Source organism: Phoenix dactylifera, unplaced genomic scaffold (assembly GCF_009389715.1).
Source record: "Phoenix dactylifera cultivar Barhee BC4 unplaced genomic scaffold, palm_55x_up_171113_PBpolish2nd_filt_p 000288F, whole genome shotgun sequence".
NCBI lineage: Eukaryota > Viridiplantae > Streptophyta > Magnoliopsida > Arecales > Arecaceae > Phoenix > Phoenix dactylifera.
The window spans coordinates 27,541-46,008 of record NW_024067770.1 but is presented as its reverse complement, the minus strand read 5'-3'; the positions used below and the strand labels follow the sequence as shown (position 1 = coordinate 46,008).

Here is an 18,468-nt window from a genome sequence, read left to right as displayed (position 1 = left end):
ATTTGGAGATTTTTCCTTAAACAGTTAGGATATGTTAGATATGGAACCAACAATCTTTATAATGCACAAGTTTTCATAGAAATATTGGATTTTAATGGTGTTCGATAGTTAGAGAGGTCTTTTTAAGATACAAAGTTGATATCTCAATATATTAGCAATATTGTAATGGTTTATGTGTCAAAAAGTGGTTGAATGGTATAGTTATAATTTGGCAATAATGTCTTCCATATTTTTGGAAAGAGATAAACTATTGCAAAAATGTCTTTGAGAAGGTCTTTTTAAGTTCTATAATTGATATCTCAAGTCTCTTAAAGAAATTTCAATGTTATCTACCTAAAAGTTACCAAATGCTATAACTATAATTTAATGATGATTATCACTTTTAATTTTGAAATTTTAGTCATATTAGAAGTTCTTTGGGGAATCTAAACAAGGATATTTCAATTAGATTAAAATGGTGCAGTCACTTCTAGATAGAATTGTTGTACAACGTTATTTACACACCCACATATACATGCCTAGACATGTTGAACATGGAAAAAAGTTTAAATTAAACAATAACAATATCAAGGTATCAAAATAACATCAAGTGTTTTACATATCAACAAAATAATAATATATTTTTCCAGTATTTCATAAATTGGTAGAAATCATAATAATTAATCATATGTTAATTTCTGTTATATTATTCATAACATGCATGCGGTAAGATCAAATTATCCAAGTCATACTCTTCAATTCACTTCCATCTTACATCAGCAAACCTAACATTAAATTATAAAATATGGTTATACTTACAAACTTCCAACAAATTATTATATATGTGTCATGAATATATAAAACAAAATCCTATTTTATGTGAACATACATACATACATACATACATGTATGGTAGAATTATAGTAAATCATGAAAAAAGGGAAGAAAATTAGAATGAGATGCCTAAAATGATATGACCCAATAGGAGAGAGAATTTTCTCAACTTGCTCAACTTGAATCTCTCAAAAAAATTTAGAAAAAAGTAGAAAATTTGGCGAAAGTAGGGTCAAAGCCCTATTTTCTTTCATTGATAAACAAAAATTTTGAAACATAGCAATCTATTTATAATAATGAGGTTCGTCCTTGCACACTTTGGATCGGATTTCTCTTCTAGTTCGAACAGGACTCAAAAAATTAAAATCATAAATGAGGTAGATCTCGACTTTTACATCGACTTTTTCTTCTATCGCTCTACTTAATTCTTTTCGAATTAGAAGATATACCCAATCAATTTTTAAAGAAAATTTTCAATTTGACTAGCTTGGTTTGGAGTCCAATAGATGTAATTTGGTCTAAATGATGGTTATTGGTTTGACCAGCATATTGTATAGTTCAAAAAGTTACTCGATTTGAAAAAAAATCATCTCAATTAGACATTGTACAACCAATTTATGGTCTCAAATATTTGGAATGTGATTCGGCTTCTTGATATGGCAGGCTTCGCTTCCACATCGAACCTGGTGATCCTTCTGCTTCATGATATAAAACAAGGACTTTGTTTCTTAATTTTTTTATTCGGATAATAATATAACCTTTTGGATTAGGTATGCCCAATGATGTAGGATGAGTCCAGTGATCTGATAAATCAATGATTGAGATTTGTTACGGTCTATATGGAACCAGTAATCTTTGTTAGACTTGTCGAAAAGGTTTCTCGAAGACTTTCAATTGGTATCTTATTGCTAGCCTTGGTTCTTTATCAAGCAAAAGAAGTGACAACAAAGTTGCAACTATAAAACTTTTAAAAATTTTAGTCATATCAAGAATCTAAATAGAGATGATATTGAATAGAGCCAAAATCTATGACACGGATGACAATACAAACCTTATACAATCTCACCCATCATACACAATTTATCCAAGCCCAAGTTCTAACTTTTGGTTAGGTCGGGTTATTAATCCATAGCTAAAACCATAACACGTCTGACCTGAAATTGATTTCTTACTCCATACACGATTCATTTTAGCAAGAACTGGCGTTAGTTCTTTCTGCCAAGAGAACGAAATAAAAAGCTGGTGACAATTGCAAGACTTTTTGTAGGCTGGTTAGCATCCTGCAGGGAGGAGAGCATCTCTCCTAGTGTCACATCAACCTGGCCCACCAGCAATAGCAATCCAATGCTGCGTCATTCCAATATGTAGGCAGGCAAGCCGACTAGCCTAGGCCCAAGGTTTCCAAGATGCTCCTGTTTAGCAATCATTGCTAGAGCCTTGAATTATTATGAGCCATTTAGGGTCGGCTTAATCCTTAAGTAATTGAGACGGTTGCCTAAGGCCAAGCATGTATTTAAGGAGGCCAATGGGGCGGCCGATTGGATAGCTGCCTACGCGGCCCACCACTCAGGGTACGCCCTTTGGTCAGAAGAGGGAAAGCTGTCATTGGCACTCCGCGAGTTATTGTATTTTGACCTTATTGGATGTATTCGTACACGTACTGTATAAGCATTCGCTTTAAGCCAAAAAAAAAAGAAAAAAAAGCCCCAACCCCTAAATGCATTCATTATAGTGAGTTTCAAGGTGAGCTTCCAAATGCATTGAGGCTCCCAATGTATTTGGGGTCTCCGAATACATTTATGTTGGGGCCTCTGTGTTTGCCTTAGGCCCCCAAATGCATTAAGCCACTCCTGAAACCATTAGAACAGCTAGAAATGTTCATCCGGAAACTTTTAAATTTTTAAATTTTCGATACTAACGAGCAGTAAGGTTTTGGGTCTCTCCAAAAAGACTGCTTATAAGTTCATATGCTACATCTAGATTTGTAGAGAGGCCTTTTATGATGTCCACATCCATTCTCCTAGCAATTCAATTGCACTCGTTTTTAGCATGGGGAAGTGCAAGAGGGTGAGAAAGTAATGACATCCAATCCACTTACCTGATATGCATCCCTAATTGGCTGAGTACTTGAGTTCGAATCAAGAAGCTGGTGTATGCATCAGAAATTTACAGCATAATTCAACTATGTTGTTTAATAGAAATATAAATTATCCAGATCCAAATACTAGGATCGGACCATGTAAGATCCAAATCCAGAGCCTTCCAGGAGGAAAGGATGGTGGTGATTGCTTGGGCATTGCCATGTTTCAAATGAAATGAGGTTATAGCTTGCAAGAGATTATATTGAGCTCTGCACTCTAAACATGTGATTAACTTAATAATATGATTTTATTAGCTACGTGCGACACATGAAGCGTGAGAGTTGTTTCTCCAAGTAGTTTACAAGGATAATTAATTCTATAGGATTTGTACTCCCTCCATCCTTAAAATTATAAATATATAAAAATATAGATAATTTTTTTTTTAAAAAAAAAGAAACCTTCAAAATTGCGAAGGGATACCAATAAAGACAAGTTGCTTGCCCACAGAACGGCTAATTGGATCAGTTTCAGCCATCAGAGACAAGAGAAAGAGAGAGGGTGGGGGGTGGGTGGGTTTGGCGGTGTTCATCGAGTCCTCTAACCCATCATTGTGGATGCCTTCCTGTTACTGTGTGCATGAGTTATTATTTTAGTGGAATTCATCCCCCAAACCAGCTCAGAAACATCCATGCCTCCACATCTGCTTATAAATATTACCTGATCACATGTATCCTATTCACCTCAAGCTCTATCCATAAGGTCCCAAATCTCTCCTCTGGACACTAAAACACTGCAACTATAGACACAATTGTAGGAGAAAAAACAACCATGTGTTCCAACACCATGAACTCCATCCAAGAATACCCATCCTCCCTTCTCTTCAGACAGAACTCGAAGAAGTCTAGAGTTCGGCTCTCGCTTACTGCAAGGATCAGGAGGTGATAGACATCCCTTCCCTTCTTCTCAGATCTTTATCTTATTCTTTATTGTTAAAATCTACGCATTAGTTCCTAAAAGTTGAGACGCTGATGGTATTTGCTGTTGTCGCTGAAGGTTGCGAAGGAGAAAGGGAAGTAGGAAGGAAGAGAAAGAGCAACGTAAGCTGGGGTCAAATATGGAGATGGTGAATCTAAAGCTTTATTTGGAGAACCGATGCATCATGGAGGAGAATGAGAGGCTGAGGGAGAAAGCTCTCCTCCTGCGCCAAGAGAACCAAGCTTTGCTCTCCAACTTGCGCATCAACAGCTTCACTACCATCACCACCACCACAACCCTTCACAACTAAAATGAAGAGTTTCTCTTCCATCTTTCTGATATATATAAATCCATATGCGATCCTTTTCTTTTACTGTTATCTTTGATAGTACGTATGAAAAAAAGTTCAGAGGCGTTGGTGTCGTTTTGAGATGTGTTGTTTACTTCTGATTTAGTTGCCGGAAAGCATATGAACGGTATTAGTATATTTTCATCCTTCTTTTTTTTTTTGATCCAAATTTTCATCCTTCTTTACAAGCCATCCTATTGCTTCTAGAAGTGCTGCTTCTTGGACATTCTTTCAATCATGCAAATTGGTATCTAGCTAGCTAGGGCAAGAAGACCATACACAAAAGAACTACTTGGCCAAACGAATTTTCAAGTGAATTACAGGTAATGAATAAGGCCAGCATGTTTCGCAGTTACTACCTAGCATAGGATGATCAACTAAACTTTGTAATGTCTACCAATGAAGAGAACAATTTGAGATCATTAAGACATGAACAGCTTAGGCCGGAAACAAAGTATTTCCATGTATTACCAAGATCGAATAATTTAAAGATTTGGGTACAAGTAAAATCATAATCCGCCGATCCATTTCAGTGTTATTGGCTTTGGAAATGGACTCGATAGGATAGCGATTGTTTACACCATATCACAACCACAGCAATAGCTACATGTCGAAACAACTGTAGGTTAGTAGTGCGACATGGTAATATCTCCATTGATCGAATATGGTATGTCCTAAGCTTTCCTCTTTGCCGCCTGAGGTCAGCTGCTTGAAGCCACGCACAACCTTTTTCCCCTAAAAAATTTCATCCTGCCATTTGGGAGCAACAGTTGAAGGCAAACTGTTTCAATTTGATAGTCTCTAATTTATTAAAGTGTTTCAAGTGAATTTTCTCCATCTTCCGTTGCCTTCAGTCTATCGACCTAATTTCTCAGTACTGGGAACAACTACTAGTCTAACTGCTGGCTTTCCACCGATCTACGAGTGGAAAATGCTTATTGTTCCTTCCACCATGCCGCAAGATTAACAACTATTGATTGAAGAGACGAATGGGCCCAGTAACCGGCACGTTGCGTCCCCAGCAATTAGTCTTGAGGTTTCAAAGTCTCATCTGGTGGCAATTTAGAAGATCCAAGTTTTGATATTTTTTCTGCTTTAATTGAATCAACAAATCAACTTACTATCAAAGCACTGTTCCAAAAGAAAAGCTATATTTTTTGCCCTTGCTTGGGGGGATTTGAAGCAGTTCAAGGCTTAGAAGTTAGTACTTTGAAGTAGTTCAAACTTGGATTCAAGCAGTTTATCCATGGATTCGCATATTCCAATGCAACTGCATTTTTCTGGATGGGCTATCCCCTTTTGCCTTTAGATTTTGAACTAGTAAGAAACAAGAAAATGGTTAATAACTAGTAAAAGAAAATGAAATCACGTATCTGATGAACATATATGTCATCCAATTCATCAGGAATAGCATAAAGATTTAGCACTTAAAAGGAAGGAGGTACGTGGAATGCATCCATTTCTTGATTGCAAAATCACGACCCACTTATCGACGCAAGCCCGTTGAACAAAATGATTGCAGAAAGGATGAGTACAGCTGCAAAGACTTAGAGTTTCAGTGAGAGCATCAGCCCCATGCCGACGTTAGCAGCCAAAATCTGTACACTTCAATCTGTACAAATCACTATTCCTTTGGCTCACATCACTACTAATAAGAAACAACAGCTTCAGAGTCATAATAACTTGAATGTGATGCGAATCAGCCCAAAAATCCACAGTGCCATTGGTTGTACTGCGTAGGGTCATCATGCCAAAAAAAGTCTTATCAGCCGTGCAATGAAATCCAAGTGCCATCAAGAAAGGTTTACCAGATGGTCCCCATTCTCCTAAAGCAATCGATTGCATTTCATGAAAAGTTTGATGTGAGAAAACAATGGCAGTTGCTTACAGCATTAGTTTCTCATTTCAAGTTATGGAAAGTAGTGACAGTGCTTAAGAAGTTTCATCATAGCCGGTCGGAGCTAATGTCTGACATTGATAGATCATCTGAGATAGGAGTTGTTCACCAAGGTCTGTAGTCTACACCTTCACCTAGTAACACTTGAACCTGGTTTATTTTATCATCTTTCAACTGCTACAAAGACAATCTCAATATAGTCAGTGTTCTATTAAGGACGTCATGACAATTTAGACTTTCCTGCTCACTTCTGATCCCAGGCCCCAGCATTTGGTGAAAAGGTGCAGCCTTTTGTGGACTCTACTCCCTTTGAAGAGAGATGCTACTTTTTCGTAGCCTTTGTTTTGGTGCCAGAGAAAGCTAGCAGAAACGATTTCACAATTCACATCTTTGTGAATTTTACAATTACCCTTAGGTGAAACTAAAAAATTTCCCATAGTTTAGAATTTTCCCTGCTTATTGGTCTAATTATCCTCTAATTACTTCTTAATGGAAAGGGATACAATAGTAGTGCCATGTCAATGTGTTGCACTTCTGTGGCAATTTAAAATGCTATGAAAAAGGCATCACGGATTAGGGAAAGAAACATCTAATTAAGGCGACCCAAGAATGGGAAGTGCCATGATGAAAACACTTGATATATACTTAAATCTTCCATATTAAATGAACAGCAATTTGAAGCATATATGATTATATTCGTTATGAAATACCAACAACAATATTTGCGAGTCATTGGCTTTATGCATGGTCAAAAAGTGAACCATGATGATATTTTGTTTCTTAGATAACTAATGGAAGAAGTTATAAGTCACTTGGAGGAAAGGTTTTGTTATATATGGGAGTTAAGAAGGATTTTATAAGAAGCATACCAAATAATCAAGGATGTGCAGGGAATCTATCACATATTTGAAGTTGCAACAAGAAAGACTAGTTTTGTGTGTGGGGCTCTACTCAGAGTGTTGTCTCTAGCCATGCTAACTCTGTTTATGCCTGTTACAGATGCAGCTAGCATAATTCACTAGAAGGTGCAATTATATACATAATTTGTGAATGTTTGTTGCCCAGATAGACAACCCAAGAGGGGGGGTGAATTGGGTTTTTAAAATAATTTGGCTAATTAAAACTTTGTGGATGATTAATTAAAAACTATAGCAAGTTATTTAATTAAAGCCTAGTGCTGTGAGTAATGTGCGGGGAAGAAGATGAGAGACAATGCACTACAAACACAAAGTTTTATAGTGGTTCGGAGCTAACCCTTGCTCCTACGTCCACTCCCCAAGTCTCACTTGGGAATTTCACTATAACCCCCTTGGATTACAGCCGGTTGTTTTGCAAGCTCACAACCAAACTTGTTGTTTTACGAGCTCACAACGAACTCGGTCGGTTTTCCCAGGCTCACCGACTAGAACCAAACCCCGATTGTTTTTCCGGGCTCACAATCAAACCCTTACACACGTTGGTTTTAACTTGGCTCACCAACCAACCTTAAACCCCTTGATTCAATCCCCCGATTGAATCAAGTAAATACAAGAGATAGAAGAAAACAGAAAATAGCTTCTCAAAAAGCAGATTTAAAACAATATAATCGTAAAGGAGTTAGAAGCCCTCAAACGCTTTTAAGCTGGTGAAGAGGTATGGCTTCTGGAACTCCGGTCTCCTCTTGAAAGAGTGGTCGACTTGAATGCAGGAGGAGGAAGCTTTGATTGTTGGGAAGAAGTTGTTGGAGCAGTAAATGCAGATCTCCCTTTTTTCGTCTAAGAGCACTTGGAGAGCTTGAAAACTTGAATGCTTGGAGTGGAATGTCTATTCTCTTCCTTGCTACAGTCCTCTGTGGCTATTTAAGCCAACCCCCACGGAAACTAGCCGTTACTCTGCTTTTTCTGGCCGTTCTGCACACTCTGCGCAGCCTGACAATATGACCGTTGGTGGGTTGGAGTCGACTCGGCAACTGTTCCAAATTTGAATTAAAGTTGCCGTCTTGACTGGGAGTCGACTCGTCTTGACCTGGAGTCGACTCGCCAACTTCTGGAGCTGACGTGGCAATTTTGGAGTCGGCTCATCCACTGAAGTCCGTGGATCCAAATTTGAATTTTGTCCACTCGAGTCGACTCGACTGTCCTGGGAGTCGACTCGAATCTCAGAGCCCGAACTCCCGATTCTCTGTCTTTTGGCTCATCCAGTCTTGGAGTCGACTCGAACTTCCTTGGAGTCGACTCGGCTCTCAGTTTCCGAAAGTTGGTCTTCTGCCTTTTGACGTGAAGCTTGTATCGGAGTCGACTCGAGCTGTCTGTGAGTCGACTCGAATCTCAGAGGCAGTAACATGGTCTTCTGTCTGTTGATGGTTGCTCAGTCTCGGAGTCGACTCGCGTACTGCGGGAGTCGACTCGAATCTCAGAGTCCGAAAATCGTTCTCTGACTTTTTCTTTGTGTTCCTCTGAGAGTCGACTCTTACCTTCTTTGGAGTCGATCTGCCAACCATCGGAGTCGACTCGCGTTCCACTGGAGTCGACTCGAATCTCAGACCCGAAAACTGCTCTCTGACTTTTCTTTGTGTTTCTCTTGGAGTCGACTCTTACTACCCTGGAGTCGACTCGTTGAACATTGGAGTCGACTCGCGCACTTCGGGAGTCGACTCGTTGACAGTTTCTGAGTTGAAGCTTTCTGTCCTTCTGTCTGTTCTCAGTCGGAGTCGACTCGTACTGATCTGGAGTCGACTCGAGCTCGTGCCAGTGAACTTGATACGCTTGGAGTCGACTCGTGATACTCGGGAGTCGACTCGAGTCTCAGACATTGGTTCATGCAGACTTCTTAACTTATCCAAAATACTATGAACCAAGTCTAGAAACACTTGGACAGGATTTTCACTGAAACACTCAATTGAATTCATTAGTAATCACAAGATATACTCAAATGCTTTGAGCTCATCAAAATCAAATGGGGTTTTAATCAATCACTCCACAATCTCCCCCTTTTTGATGATGACAAAACTTTGAGTATATGTAAAATGAATTGCTCATAAAACAATGAAGTAAAATCCATAAATGAATTCAAATGTCTGATAATTTAATTTATCCAAGTTTGAAAGGAGTGAAACATTAAATTTCGGAGTTAAAGCTCCCCCTTTCATTTGGAATTATATAAGCCTTCATATTATGCAATCAATTGTTCGGCTTATATGTCATTAATGATTTAGCTTGATTAAAATTCAGATTCTCCCCCTCAACATATGCATTCAACTATGTTTTGATTCTCTGAATTTCCTTTTAATGCTTTGAAGTTTTTGAACTGAATTTTATCTTTTTAGAGGAAAAATCTGTCAATTTGTTCTTGAGTAGGATTCAGCTAATCTCCGAATATCCTTTGAATAGATTTTGGAGATTACTCCATTAGGAGCCCCAAAAGAGAGATAATGAGCCTCGAGGTACCGAATCCACTTAGAACAAATTTGTGTGTGTTATTAAGAGTTTATCTTTTTATTTATTTCCATTGATTTCTTTTACATATTTTTTCATATTTCTCCCCTTTTTACATATTTTATACATATTTCTCCCCCTTTTTGTCATCATACCAAAAAGGAGGTAATCACACACAATCAATGGCACAACCAATCATCAAATGGCACATAATTGAAGATAAAATGTCTACTCATTGTATTGATATGAATGTGAATACATGTGAGAATACAATAAGTAAAGCAAAGCAAGACAAAACACAACTCAAACACATCTATGTCCTCCTCGAGGATGAAGCTCCCCCTCTCGAGGATGCATCTCCTCCTCTGGAGGGTGTGGCTCCTCCTCTCGAGGATGTGGCACCTCCTCTGGAGGATGGTGCTCCTCCTCTCAATCGGCTCTGCTCCATGAGGAGGGTGACTGCATCTGTCACATGTCCGAGCTGCGTGATAATAGACGTGGTGGCTCTGCTATGTGTAGTGGAGAGCTCTGTCACCGACGCCTGAAGCCCAGTCACCGATGTCTGTAGTGCGTCCAGCTCGTCGATGAGTACATTCGACAAGCGCTCGGCCCCCTCGGTGGTGGTGTGCATGTCACGACCTATCTCCTCTCGCATCTGTCGAGTGGAGCTCGTGACCTCACTCATGCTGTGGAACTGGGCCTGGACCAAACTCCGGATATTGTAGATCTCTTCCCGTACATGAGCCGTCATGTCAGTCACAGCTGTCAAGGAAGGGACCAGGGCAGAGGAAGTGGGCGCGGAAGAGGGAGCAGGCACCGAGCCGCGGATCTCCCGAAGCAGCTCGTCCTTCAGATCTCGGACGATCTCCTGCCGCAGCTCCCGGAGCTGCTCTGTATCAATACGGACCTCCATAGATGGTGGAACTGAGGAGGAAGGTCCGGCAGAGGTGGTAGGAGCAGGAGGAGTGGATGGGAGGTCTGGATGGTCTGGAAGGTCTGGGTAGTCTGAATCTGGCTCAGGACTGGGTGATGGTCTGGTGGTCTGAGCAGTGAGAGTGGACTTCCTAACCCAGATCCCTTCTCTCTTCCGAAACCCCATCCTGTGCATAGTCCCCGTACATAAGCGATCAGTCCATCGCAAGGCACGAGAGGGTTCCCTCTCAGGAATGGAAATCTCGTACTGCCTAAAAAGAAGAGTGAATAACATCCCGTATGGGAGTGAGAGCCTAGGTCTATCTAGGGGCTCACACATATACCTATAAATGAGCTTTGGGAAGTTGATCGGGGTGTCCTGAAGGATATAAGACATAATAGCTAAGTCCCTCTCATTCACAAAATCAAATCTCCCTGTCTTAGGGAAGATGGACCTGGACAGAATGCTCAAAAGGATTCTTACTTCAATAGAAAGTGAGCTAGCAGATACCTCATCTAGGGGGGACTGAGGTGGATGCCCTAAGACGACCGAAAGGGCCGCAACTCTATCCTCAGGGTGTGCGGGAGCCACCCCTACTAATGGAAGGTGAAGGATATGGGCAATGAGGTCCTCTGTGACACGCAACGGGACACCTACTACCGTGCCCTCGATACCTCCATCTCCCCGATGGACGGTACTGTAAAACTCTTGAACTAGGCCAGGATAGGTGGGAAGGTCCAAGGTGAGGAAGTACTCTAGGCCCTGGGCTCTAAGCCTATCGCCTATGGTGAACCCCTCCCGGGAGAGATAGTCGAAATCGACAAACCTCCCGGAGGTGACGGCCTTCCCGGCCAACGGCCTAACGAGAACCACCCTAGGCGGGGAACGATCCGGAGGTGGTTGCCTCGCGGGATCGTGCCGTGCCTTGGAGCGCCGCTCGGGACCGGCCTCGGGACTGGACCTCTTCCTAACGACGGTCTTACGAGGCATCTTGACCTAAACGGGAAGAAAAAATACCTAAAGGACGGTGAAGGACCGACAGAGGAAGCTCGGGACGGACCGGAAATGACCTAGGAACGGACGGAAACTCAATGTCCGGCGAAGAATCGACGGAAAAAGGGCTTGGAGACGATCGGGGATGACCTAGGAGTCGGCTCTAGGGCTTTGTGAACAGTGGCGGCTTGAGGAAAAGTGTTTGCGAAACGACAACCCTAGGGTTAAAAAGTCGGATCCCGACTGCGAGTCGACTCCCCTGAGTCGCGAGTCGACTCGACCTCGAGTCGACTCCAGAATATGCGCGAGTCGACTCTCTGTTAGCGCATGTAGACTTCGTGTCGACTCCCGACATTGTGCGAGTCGACTCCCCCTCAGCTGCCAACTTTGCGAGTCGACTCCCGCAAATGTGCGAGTCGACTCCCCCTTAGGAGCCGGCTCTGAAACTTACTCGAGTCGTCTCTAACCTTGGCACGCACCTAAAAACCATGCCATAATCGTGCCAAATGAGGGAAAATCAGCTAATTAAGGACTGATTTGATGATCACTGTATAGAAACTCTATTTTAACCTCATTCTAATCATCAAAATCAATTAATCTAGTGAAAAACTCCCACTAGGATGGATCAATCACTCCTAATCCCCTTCTAAGCACACTAAACCTCTCTTCACTTAGGGGTTTTGTAAAAATGTCTGCTAATTGATTATCAGTACACACAAATTGGAGTGACACATCACCATTCAATACATGATCTCTTATGAAGTGATGTCTTATCTCAATGTGTTTAGTTCTTGAGTGTTGAATTGGATTTTTAGTGAGATTTATGGCACTTGTGTTATCACAATTAATGGGGATTTTATCTTGTTTAATGCCATAATCTTCTAATTGTTGTTTAATCCATAAGATTTGAGCACAACAACTCCCGGCTGCAACATATTCAGCTTCTGCAGTGGATAATGCAACCGAGTTTTGTTTCTTGCTAAACCATGAGATTAGGTTTTCTCCTAGAAATTGACAGGACCCGCTGGTACTTTTTCTATCCAGCTTACATCCAGCGAAGTCTGAATCTGTGTACCCTATTAAGTTTAGGCTAGATTCTTTAGAGTACCATAGCCCTATGTTCTTAGTTCCAATTAAGTATTTAAAGATTCTCTTAACTGCAGCTAGGTGTGATTCTTTAGAATTAGCCTGATATCTAGCACACATGCACACACTAAACATAATATCAGGCCTACTTGCAGTAAGATACAGTAAAGAACCTATCATACCTCTATAAAGTTCTTGATTTACAGATTTACCTGATTCATCTTGGTCTAACTTACATGATGAGCTCATGGGGGTGCTAATTGACTTGTTTCCCTCCATATCAAACTTCTTGAGCATCTCCTTGATATATTTTGCTTGATTGATGAAGATGCCTCCTTCAGATTGTTTGATTTGAAGCCCGAGGAAGTAGTTCAGCTCTCCCATCATGCTCATCTCAAACTCACTCTGCATCAAATCAGCAAATTCCTCGCAGAGGCGATTGTTAGTAGCACCGAAAATGATATCATCAACATAAATCTGTACTAATAACATATCCTTATTTTTCTTTTTCAGAAATAATGTTGTATCTACATTTCCCCTAGAGAATTCATGTTCTAAAAGGATTTACTAAGTCTCTCATACCATGCTCTAGGTGCTTGTTTTAGTCCATAAAGTGCTTTGTTCAGTTTATACACATGATTAGGGTATTGATGATTTTCAAAACCAGGAGGTTGTTCTACATACACCTCATTAATAAACCCATTTAGAAAAGCACTCTTTACATCCATTTGATATAGTTTGAAGTCCTTAGAGCATGCATATGCTAATAGAAGTCTAATTGCCTCAAGTCTAGCTACGGGAGCAAAGGTTTCATCAAAATCTATGCCTTCTTCTTGATTATAACCCTTTGCTACTAGTCTAGCCTTATTCTTTATAACAATTCCATTTTCATCTAGCTTATTTTTATATATCCATTTAGTACCTATAATTGGATATTCAGAAGGTCTCTCCACTAGATCCCAAACCTTGTTTCTAGTAAATTGATTTAGTTCTTCTTGCATTGCATTTATCCAATTTACATCATTTTCGGCTTCTTCTATATGTTTGGGCTCAAAGTGTGAAACAAAAGCTATATGATTATTCAAATTCCTAAGGGATGCTCTAGTCCTAACCGGTTGTGATGGATCATCTAGAATTAGTTCCTTAGGATGCCCGTGAGCATACCTCCAAGCTTTAGCTAGCCCATGATCCACTATAGGCTCTTGGTTTGACGATTCTCCTTCAATCAACTTTTGATTATCATCTTGTAATCCCATCTCATCTATCTTTTCTTCAAGTATTTCAATATCATCATCAAAATTAACCTTCTTACTAGATGAGATGTCACTAGAGTCATCAAACACAACATGTATAGATTCTTCTATAACTAGGGTTCTTTTATTAAAGATTCTATAGGCTTTACTAGTTGTAGAATAACCTAAGAATATTCCTTCATCAGATTTAGGATCAAATTTCTCTAGATTATCTTTTCCATTATTATGTACAAAACACCTACATCCAAAAACATGAAAATAGTTAACTTTTGGTTTTCTGTTTTTCCACAGTTCATAAGGTGTTTTCTTTATAATGGGTCTTAATAAAACTCTATTTAATATATGGCAAGAAGTATTAATGGCTTCTCCCCAAAAGTACTTAGGGAGGTTACTTTCACATAACATCGTTCTAGCCATTTTCTCTAGAGTTCTATTCTTCCTTTCCACAACTCCATTTTGTTGTGGTGTCCTAGGTGCAGAAAAATTATGGGTTATCCCCTTTTTACTACAAAATTCATCAAATAATTGATTTTCGAATTCGGTACCATGGTCACTTCTAATAGCTATGACTGAAGACTCTCTAGCATTTGTTACTTCCTTATGGAACTTTTTAAACATTGAAAATGCTTAGTCCTTATGTGCTAGAAACATGACCCATGTGTACCTAGAGTAATCATCTACTATGACTAGACCATATTTATTTCCACCTAGGCTTGTTGTTCTAGTTGGACCAAATAGGTCCATGTGTAATAATTCTAGAGGCCTAGAGGTAGAGACATTTTATGGATTTAAAAGAGTTCCTAGATTGTTTGCCAAATTGACATGCTTCACATATTTTGTTCTTTTCAAATTTTAATTTTGGCAAACCTATCACGGAGTCTCTTTTAACTAATTTAGTTATTGTGTCCATGCTTGCATGACCTAACTTACGGTGCCATAACCAACTAGCATCATTATCTTTAGTTTCATTTACAACTAGACATTGGTTATGTTTTGCAAGATCTTCTAGGTCTACAACATATACATTTCCACGTCTAATCCCTTTAAAAACTAAGCTATTATCATTAGGATTTGTTATAATACATAGTGATGGTTTAAACATAACATCATATCCTTTATCACATAATTGACTGATGCTTAACAAGTTATGCTTAAGACCATCAACATATCTAACATTATCTATAAAAGTAGAAGGGGTGATTTGAACTTTACCAATACCAATGATGTGACCTTGGTTGTTGTCTCCAAACGTCACAGCACCTCCCTTCTTAGCTTCAAGGGTGAAAAATTGGTCTTTATCACCCGTCATGTGCCTTGAGCAGCCACTATCCAAATACCAGCAATTTTTGTTGACCTTGGCTGCAAGACACTCCTACACAAGCAAATCATGTCATCTTAGGTACCCAAGTTTTCTTGGGTCCTTCATGGTTAGTCAAGTTGGTTCCTTTTGGAACCCATACCCTTTTAATTTTTCTTTTAGTTTTACTTTTCCTAAAATTACATACATTTGCTTTATGGCCTACTGTACCACAACAAAAGCAGGTTATTTTCTTAGTTTTTGTTTTCCCAGCTTTAACAAAGAAGTTACTAAGAAGTTTTTGCTTATTCCTTGGTTTATATCCTAAACCGGCTTTATTAAACACTGCACGTTGACTATTTAGTATCATGTTTAATTTTTCAGAACTATAGGTAAATCTTTCAACTAAGGGTTTGTATTTGTTAAGTTCTTTAGTTAGTGTCTGATTTTCGGCTTTTAGATCATTAAGTTCTTTAGTAAGATCCTTATCTAAGGTTTGTTTATATTTTTTAAGTTCTGAAAATTCCTTAGTTAGTTTTTCATTTTCTTTAGTTAAGGTGTTGGTCTTTTGAGTTAAAAGTTGGTTGCTTGTTTTAAGTTCTATATTTTCTTTGGTGATTAAATCCTTATCCTTAACTAATTTATCGTATTTATGTAGGTATGATTGATTAGTTATTTTCAGTTCTTTATTCTTAAGATTTATAGCCTTATATTCTACCATTAATTCATTAAATGCATCATAAAGTTCATCAAAAGAAAAATCAGGATGCGTGTCGGAAGTTACCTCGTTTTCGTTGGCCATGAAACAGAAATTGGCCTTCTCTTCTTGTTCATCATCTGATGAGGAGGATGATGAGTCGGAGTCCGATAGGGTAGTGACAAGTGCCTTTTTCTTCTTGTACTTACTCCCCTTCTTCAGTAAGGGGCACTCCGCTCTTATGTGACCCGGCTTCTTGCACTCGTAACAACCAATCCCCTCATTTTTCCTTTCCTTACCTTTGTCTTTGCGGTAGGAATTTGAGGGGCCTCTCCTTTGATGATAGGACTTCTTGTGGTTGATGAATTTCTTCAACTTGCGCACAAGAAGAGCCTCACCACCATCTTCCTCATCTTCTTCTTCTTCACTGCTGCTGCTGCAAGACAAGTCCTTGTTAGAAGATGTAGATTTAAGGGCTATTACCTTTTTCTTATGGGAGGACTCTTCCTCGTTGTGTTGTTTCATGGTGAGCTCGTGCGTCATGAGGGATCCAAGAAGCTCCTCAAGTGGTAGCTTATTCAAGTCCTTGGCTTCTTGGATTGCTGTCACTTTAGCTTCCCACGACCTCGGTAGACACCGAAGGATTTTCCTGACAAGCTCACTGTTAGTATAGTTCTTGCCAAGGCTTTTTAGACCATTGACAATATCAGTAAACCTAGTGAACATGGATATGATTATTTCATTTGAATCTATTTTAAATAGTTCATATTTATGAACCAAGATGTTTATTTTGGATTCCTTGACTTGATTCGTGCTCTCATGGGTCACTTCAAGTCTGTCCCAAATTTCTTTTGCTGAATTACAAGTTGAAATCCTATTGAATTCATTACGGTCTAAGGCACAATAGAAGACATTCATTGCTTTAGAGTTTAATTGTGCCTTCCTCATGTCATGTTCATCCCAGTCCATTTCTAGTTTAGGTACCTTAACACCATCTACGTAAATGGATGGGATGTATGGCCCATTTACTACAATGGACCACATCTCATAGTCTTGGGCTTGGATGAATATTCTCATCCTAGCCTTCCAGTATGAGTAGTCAGATCCATTGAAGAAAGGGGGTCTTTGGGTGGACTGACCCTCAATATGAGAAGATCCAAATGGGGTTGTCATTTTGATCTTTTAACTCTTGAGTGGAAGAGTTTTTGGCTCTGATACCACTTGTTGCCCAGATAGACAACCCAAGAGGGGGGGTGAATTGGGTTTTTAAAATAATTTGGCTAATTAAAACTTTGTGGATGATTAATTAAAAACTATAGCAAGTTATTTAATTAAAGCCTAGTGCTGTGAGTAATGTGCGGGGAAGAAGATGAGAGACAATGCACTACAAACACAAAGTTTTATAGTGGTTCGGAGCTAACCCTTGCTCCTACGTCCACTCCCCAAGTCTCACTTGGGAATTTCACTATAACCCCCTTGGATTACAGCCGGTTGTTTTGCAAGCTCACAACCAAACTTGTTGTTTTACAAGCTCACAACGAACTCGGTCGATTTTCCCAGGCTCACCGACTAGAACCAAACCCCGATTGTTTTTCCGGGCTCACAATCAAACCCTTACACACGTTGGTTTTAACTTGGCTCACCAACCAACCTTAAACCCCTTGATTCAATCCCCCGATTGAATCAAGTAAATACAAGAGATAGAAGAAAACATAAAATAGCTTCTCAAAAAGCAGATTTAAAACAATATAATCGTAAAGGAGTTAGAAGCCCTCAAACGCTTTTAAGCTGGTGAAGAGGTATGGCTTCTGGAACTCCGGTCTCCTCTTGAAAGAGTGGTCGACTTGAATGCAGGAGGAGGAAGCTTTGATTGTTGGGAAGAAGTTGTTGGAGCAGTAAATGCAGATCTCCCCTTTTTCGTTTAAGAGCACTTGGAGAGCTTGAAAACTTGAATGCTTGGAGTGGAATGTCTATTCTCTTCCTTGCTACAGTCCTCTGTGGCTATTTAAGCCAACCCCCACGGAAACTAGCCGTTACTCTGCTTTTTCTGGCCGTTCTGCACACTCTGCGCAGCCTGACAATATGACCGTTGGTGGGTTGGAGTCGACTCGCGCGATCAGGAGTCGACTCGGCAACTGTTCCAAATTTGAATTAAAGTTGCCGTCTTGACTGGGAGTCGACTCGTCTTGACCTGGAGTCGACTTGCCAACTTCTGGAGCTGACGTGGCAATTTTGGAGTCGGCTCATCCACTGAAGTCCGTGGATCCAAATTTGAATTTTGTCCACTCGAGTCGACTTGACTGTCCTGGGAGTCGACTCGAATCTCAGAGCCCGAACTCCCGATTCTCTGTCTTTTGGCTCATCCAGTCTTGGAGTCGACTCGAACTTCCTTGGAGTCGACTCGGCTCTCAGTTTCCGAAAGTTGGTCTTCTGCCTTTTGACGTGAAGCTTGTATCGGAGTCGACTCGAGCTGTCTGTGAGTCGACTCGAAGCTCAGAGGCAGTAACATAGTCTTCTGTCTGTTGATGGTTGCTCAGTCTCGGAGTCGACTCGCGTACTGCGGGAGTCGACTCGAATCTCAGAGTCCGAAAATCGTTCTCTGACTTTTTCTTTGTGTTCCTCTGAGAGTCGACTCTTACCTTCTTTGGAGTCGATCTGCCAACCATCGGAGTCGACTCGCGTTCCACTGGAGTCGACTCGA

At 40.1% G+C, this 18,468-nt stretch overlaps 2 protein-coding genes across 2 annotated transcripts in view; one reads left to right on the top strand and one right to left on the bottom strand.

Annotated features, from left to right (window-relative positions):
- Positions 1 to 3,458: 3,458 nt before the first annotated feature.
- On the top strand, positions 3,459 to 4,362 carry LOC103696263 (protein LITTLE ZIPPER 1-like). Its single transcript, XM_008777824.3, has 2 exons — positions 3,459 to 3,832; positions 3,948 to 4,362. Exons 1-2 carry the CDS (start codon positions 3,723 to 3,725, stop codon positions 4,177 to 4,179), a joined length of 342 nt encoding a protein of 113 aa, XP_008776046.1. The 5' UTR covers positions 3,459 to 3,722; the 3' UTR covers positions 4,180 to 4,362.
- Positions 4,363 to 4,423: 61 nt separating this feature from the next.
- The window catches only part of LOC103707738 (4-hydroxy-tetrahydrodipicolinate synthase 1, chloroplastic-like), a 37,365-nt gene continuing 23,320 nt past the window's right edge, over positions 4,424 to 18,468 (bottom strand). The window contains exon 3 of the mRNA XM_039117932.1: positions 4,424 to 5,950. The gene's annotated coding sequence lies outside the window, so the exon portion shown is untranslated. The remainder of the gene's footprint in view (positions 5,951 to 18,468) is intronic.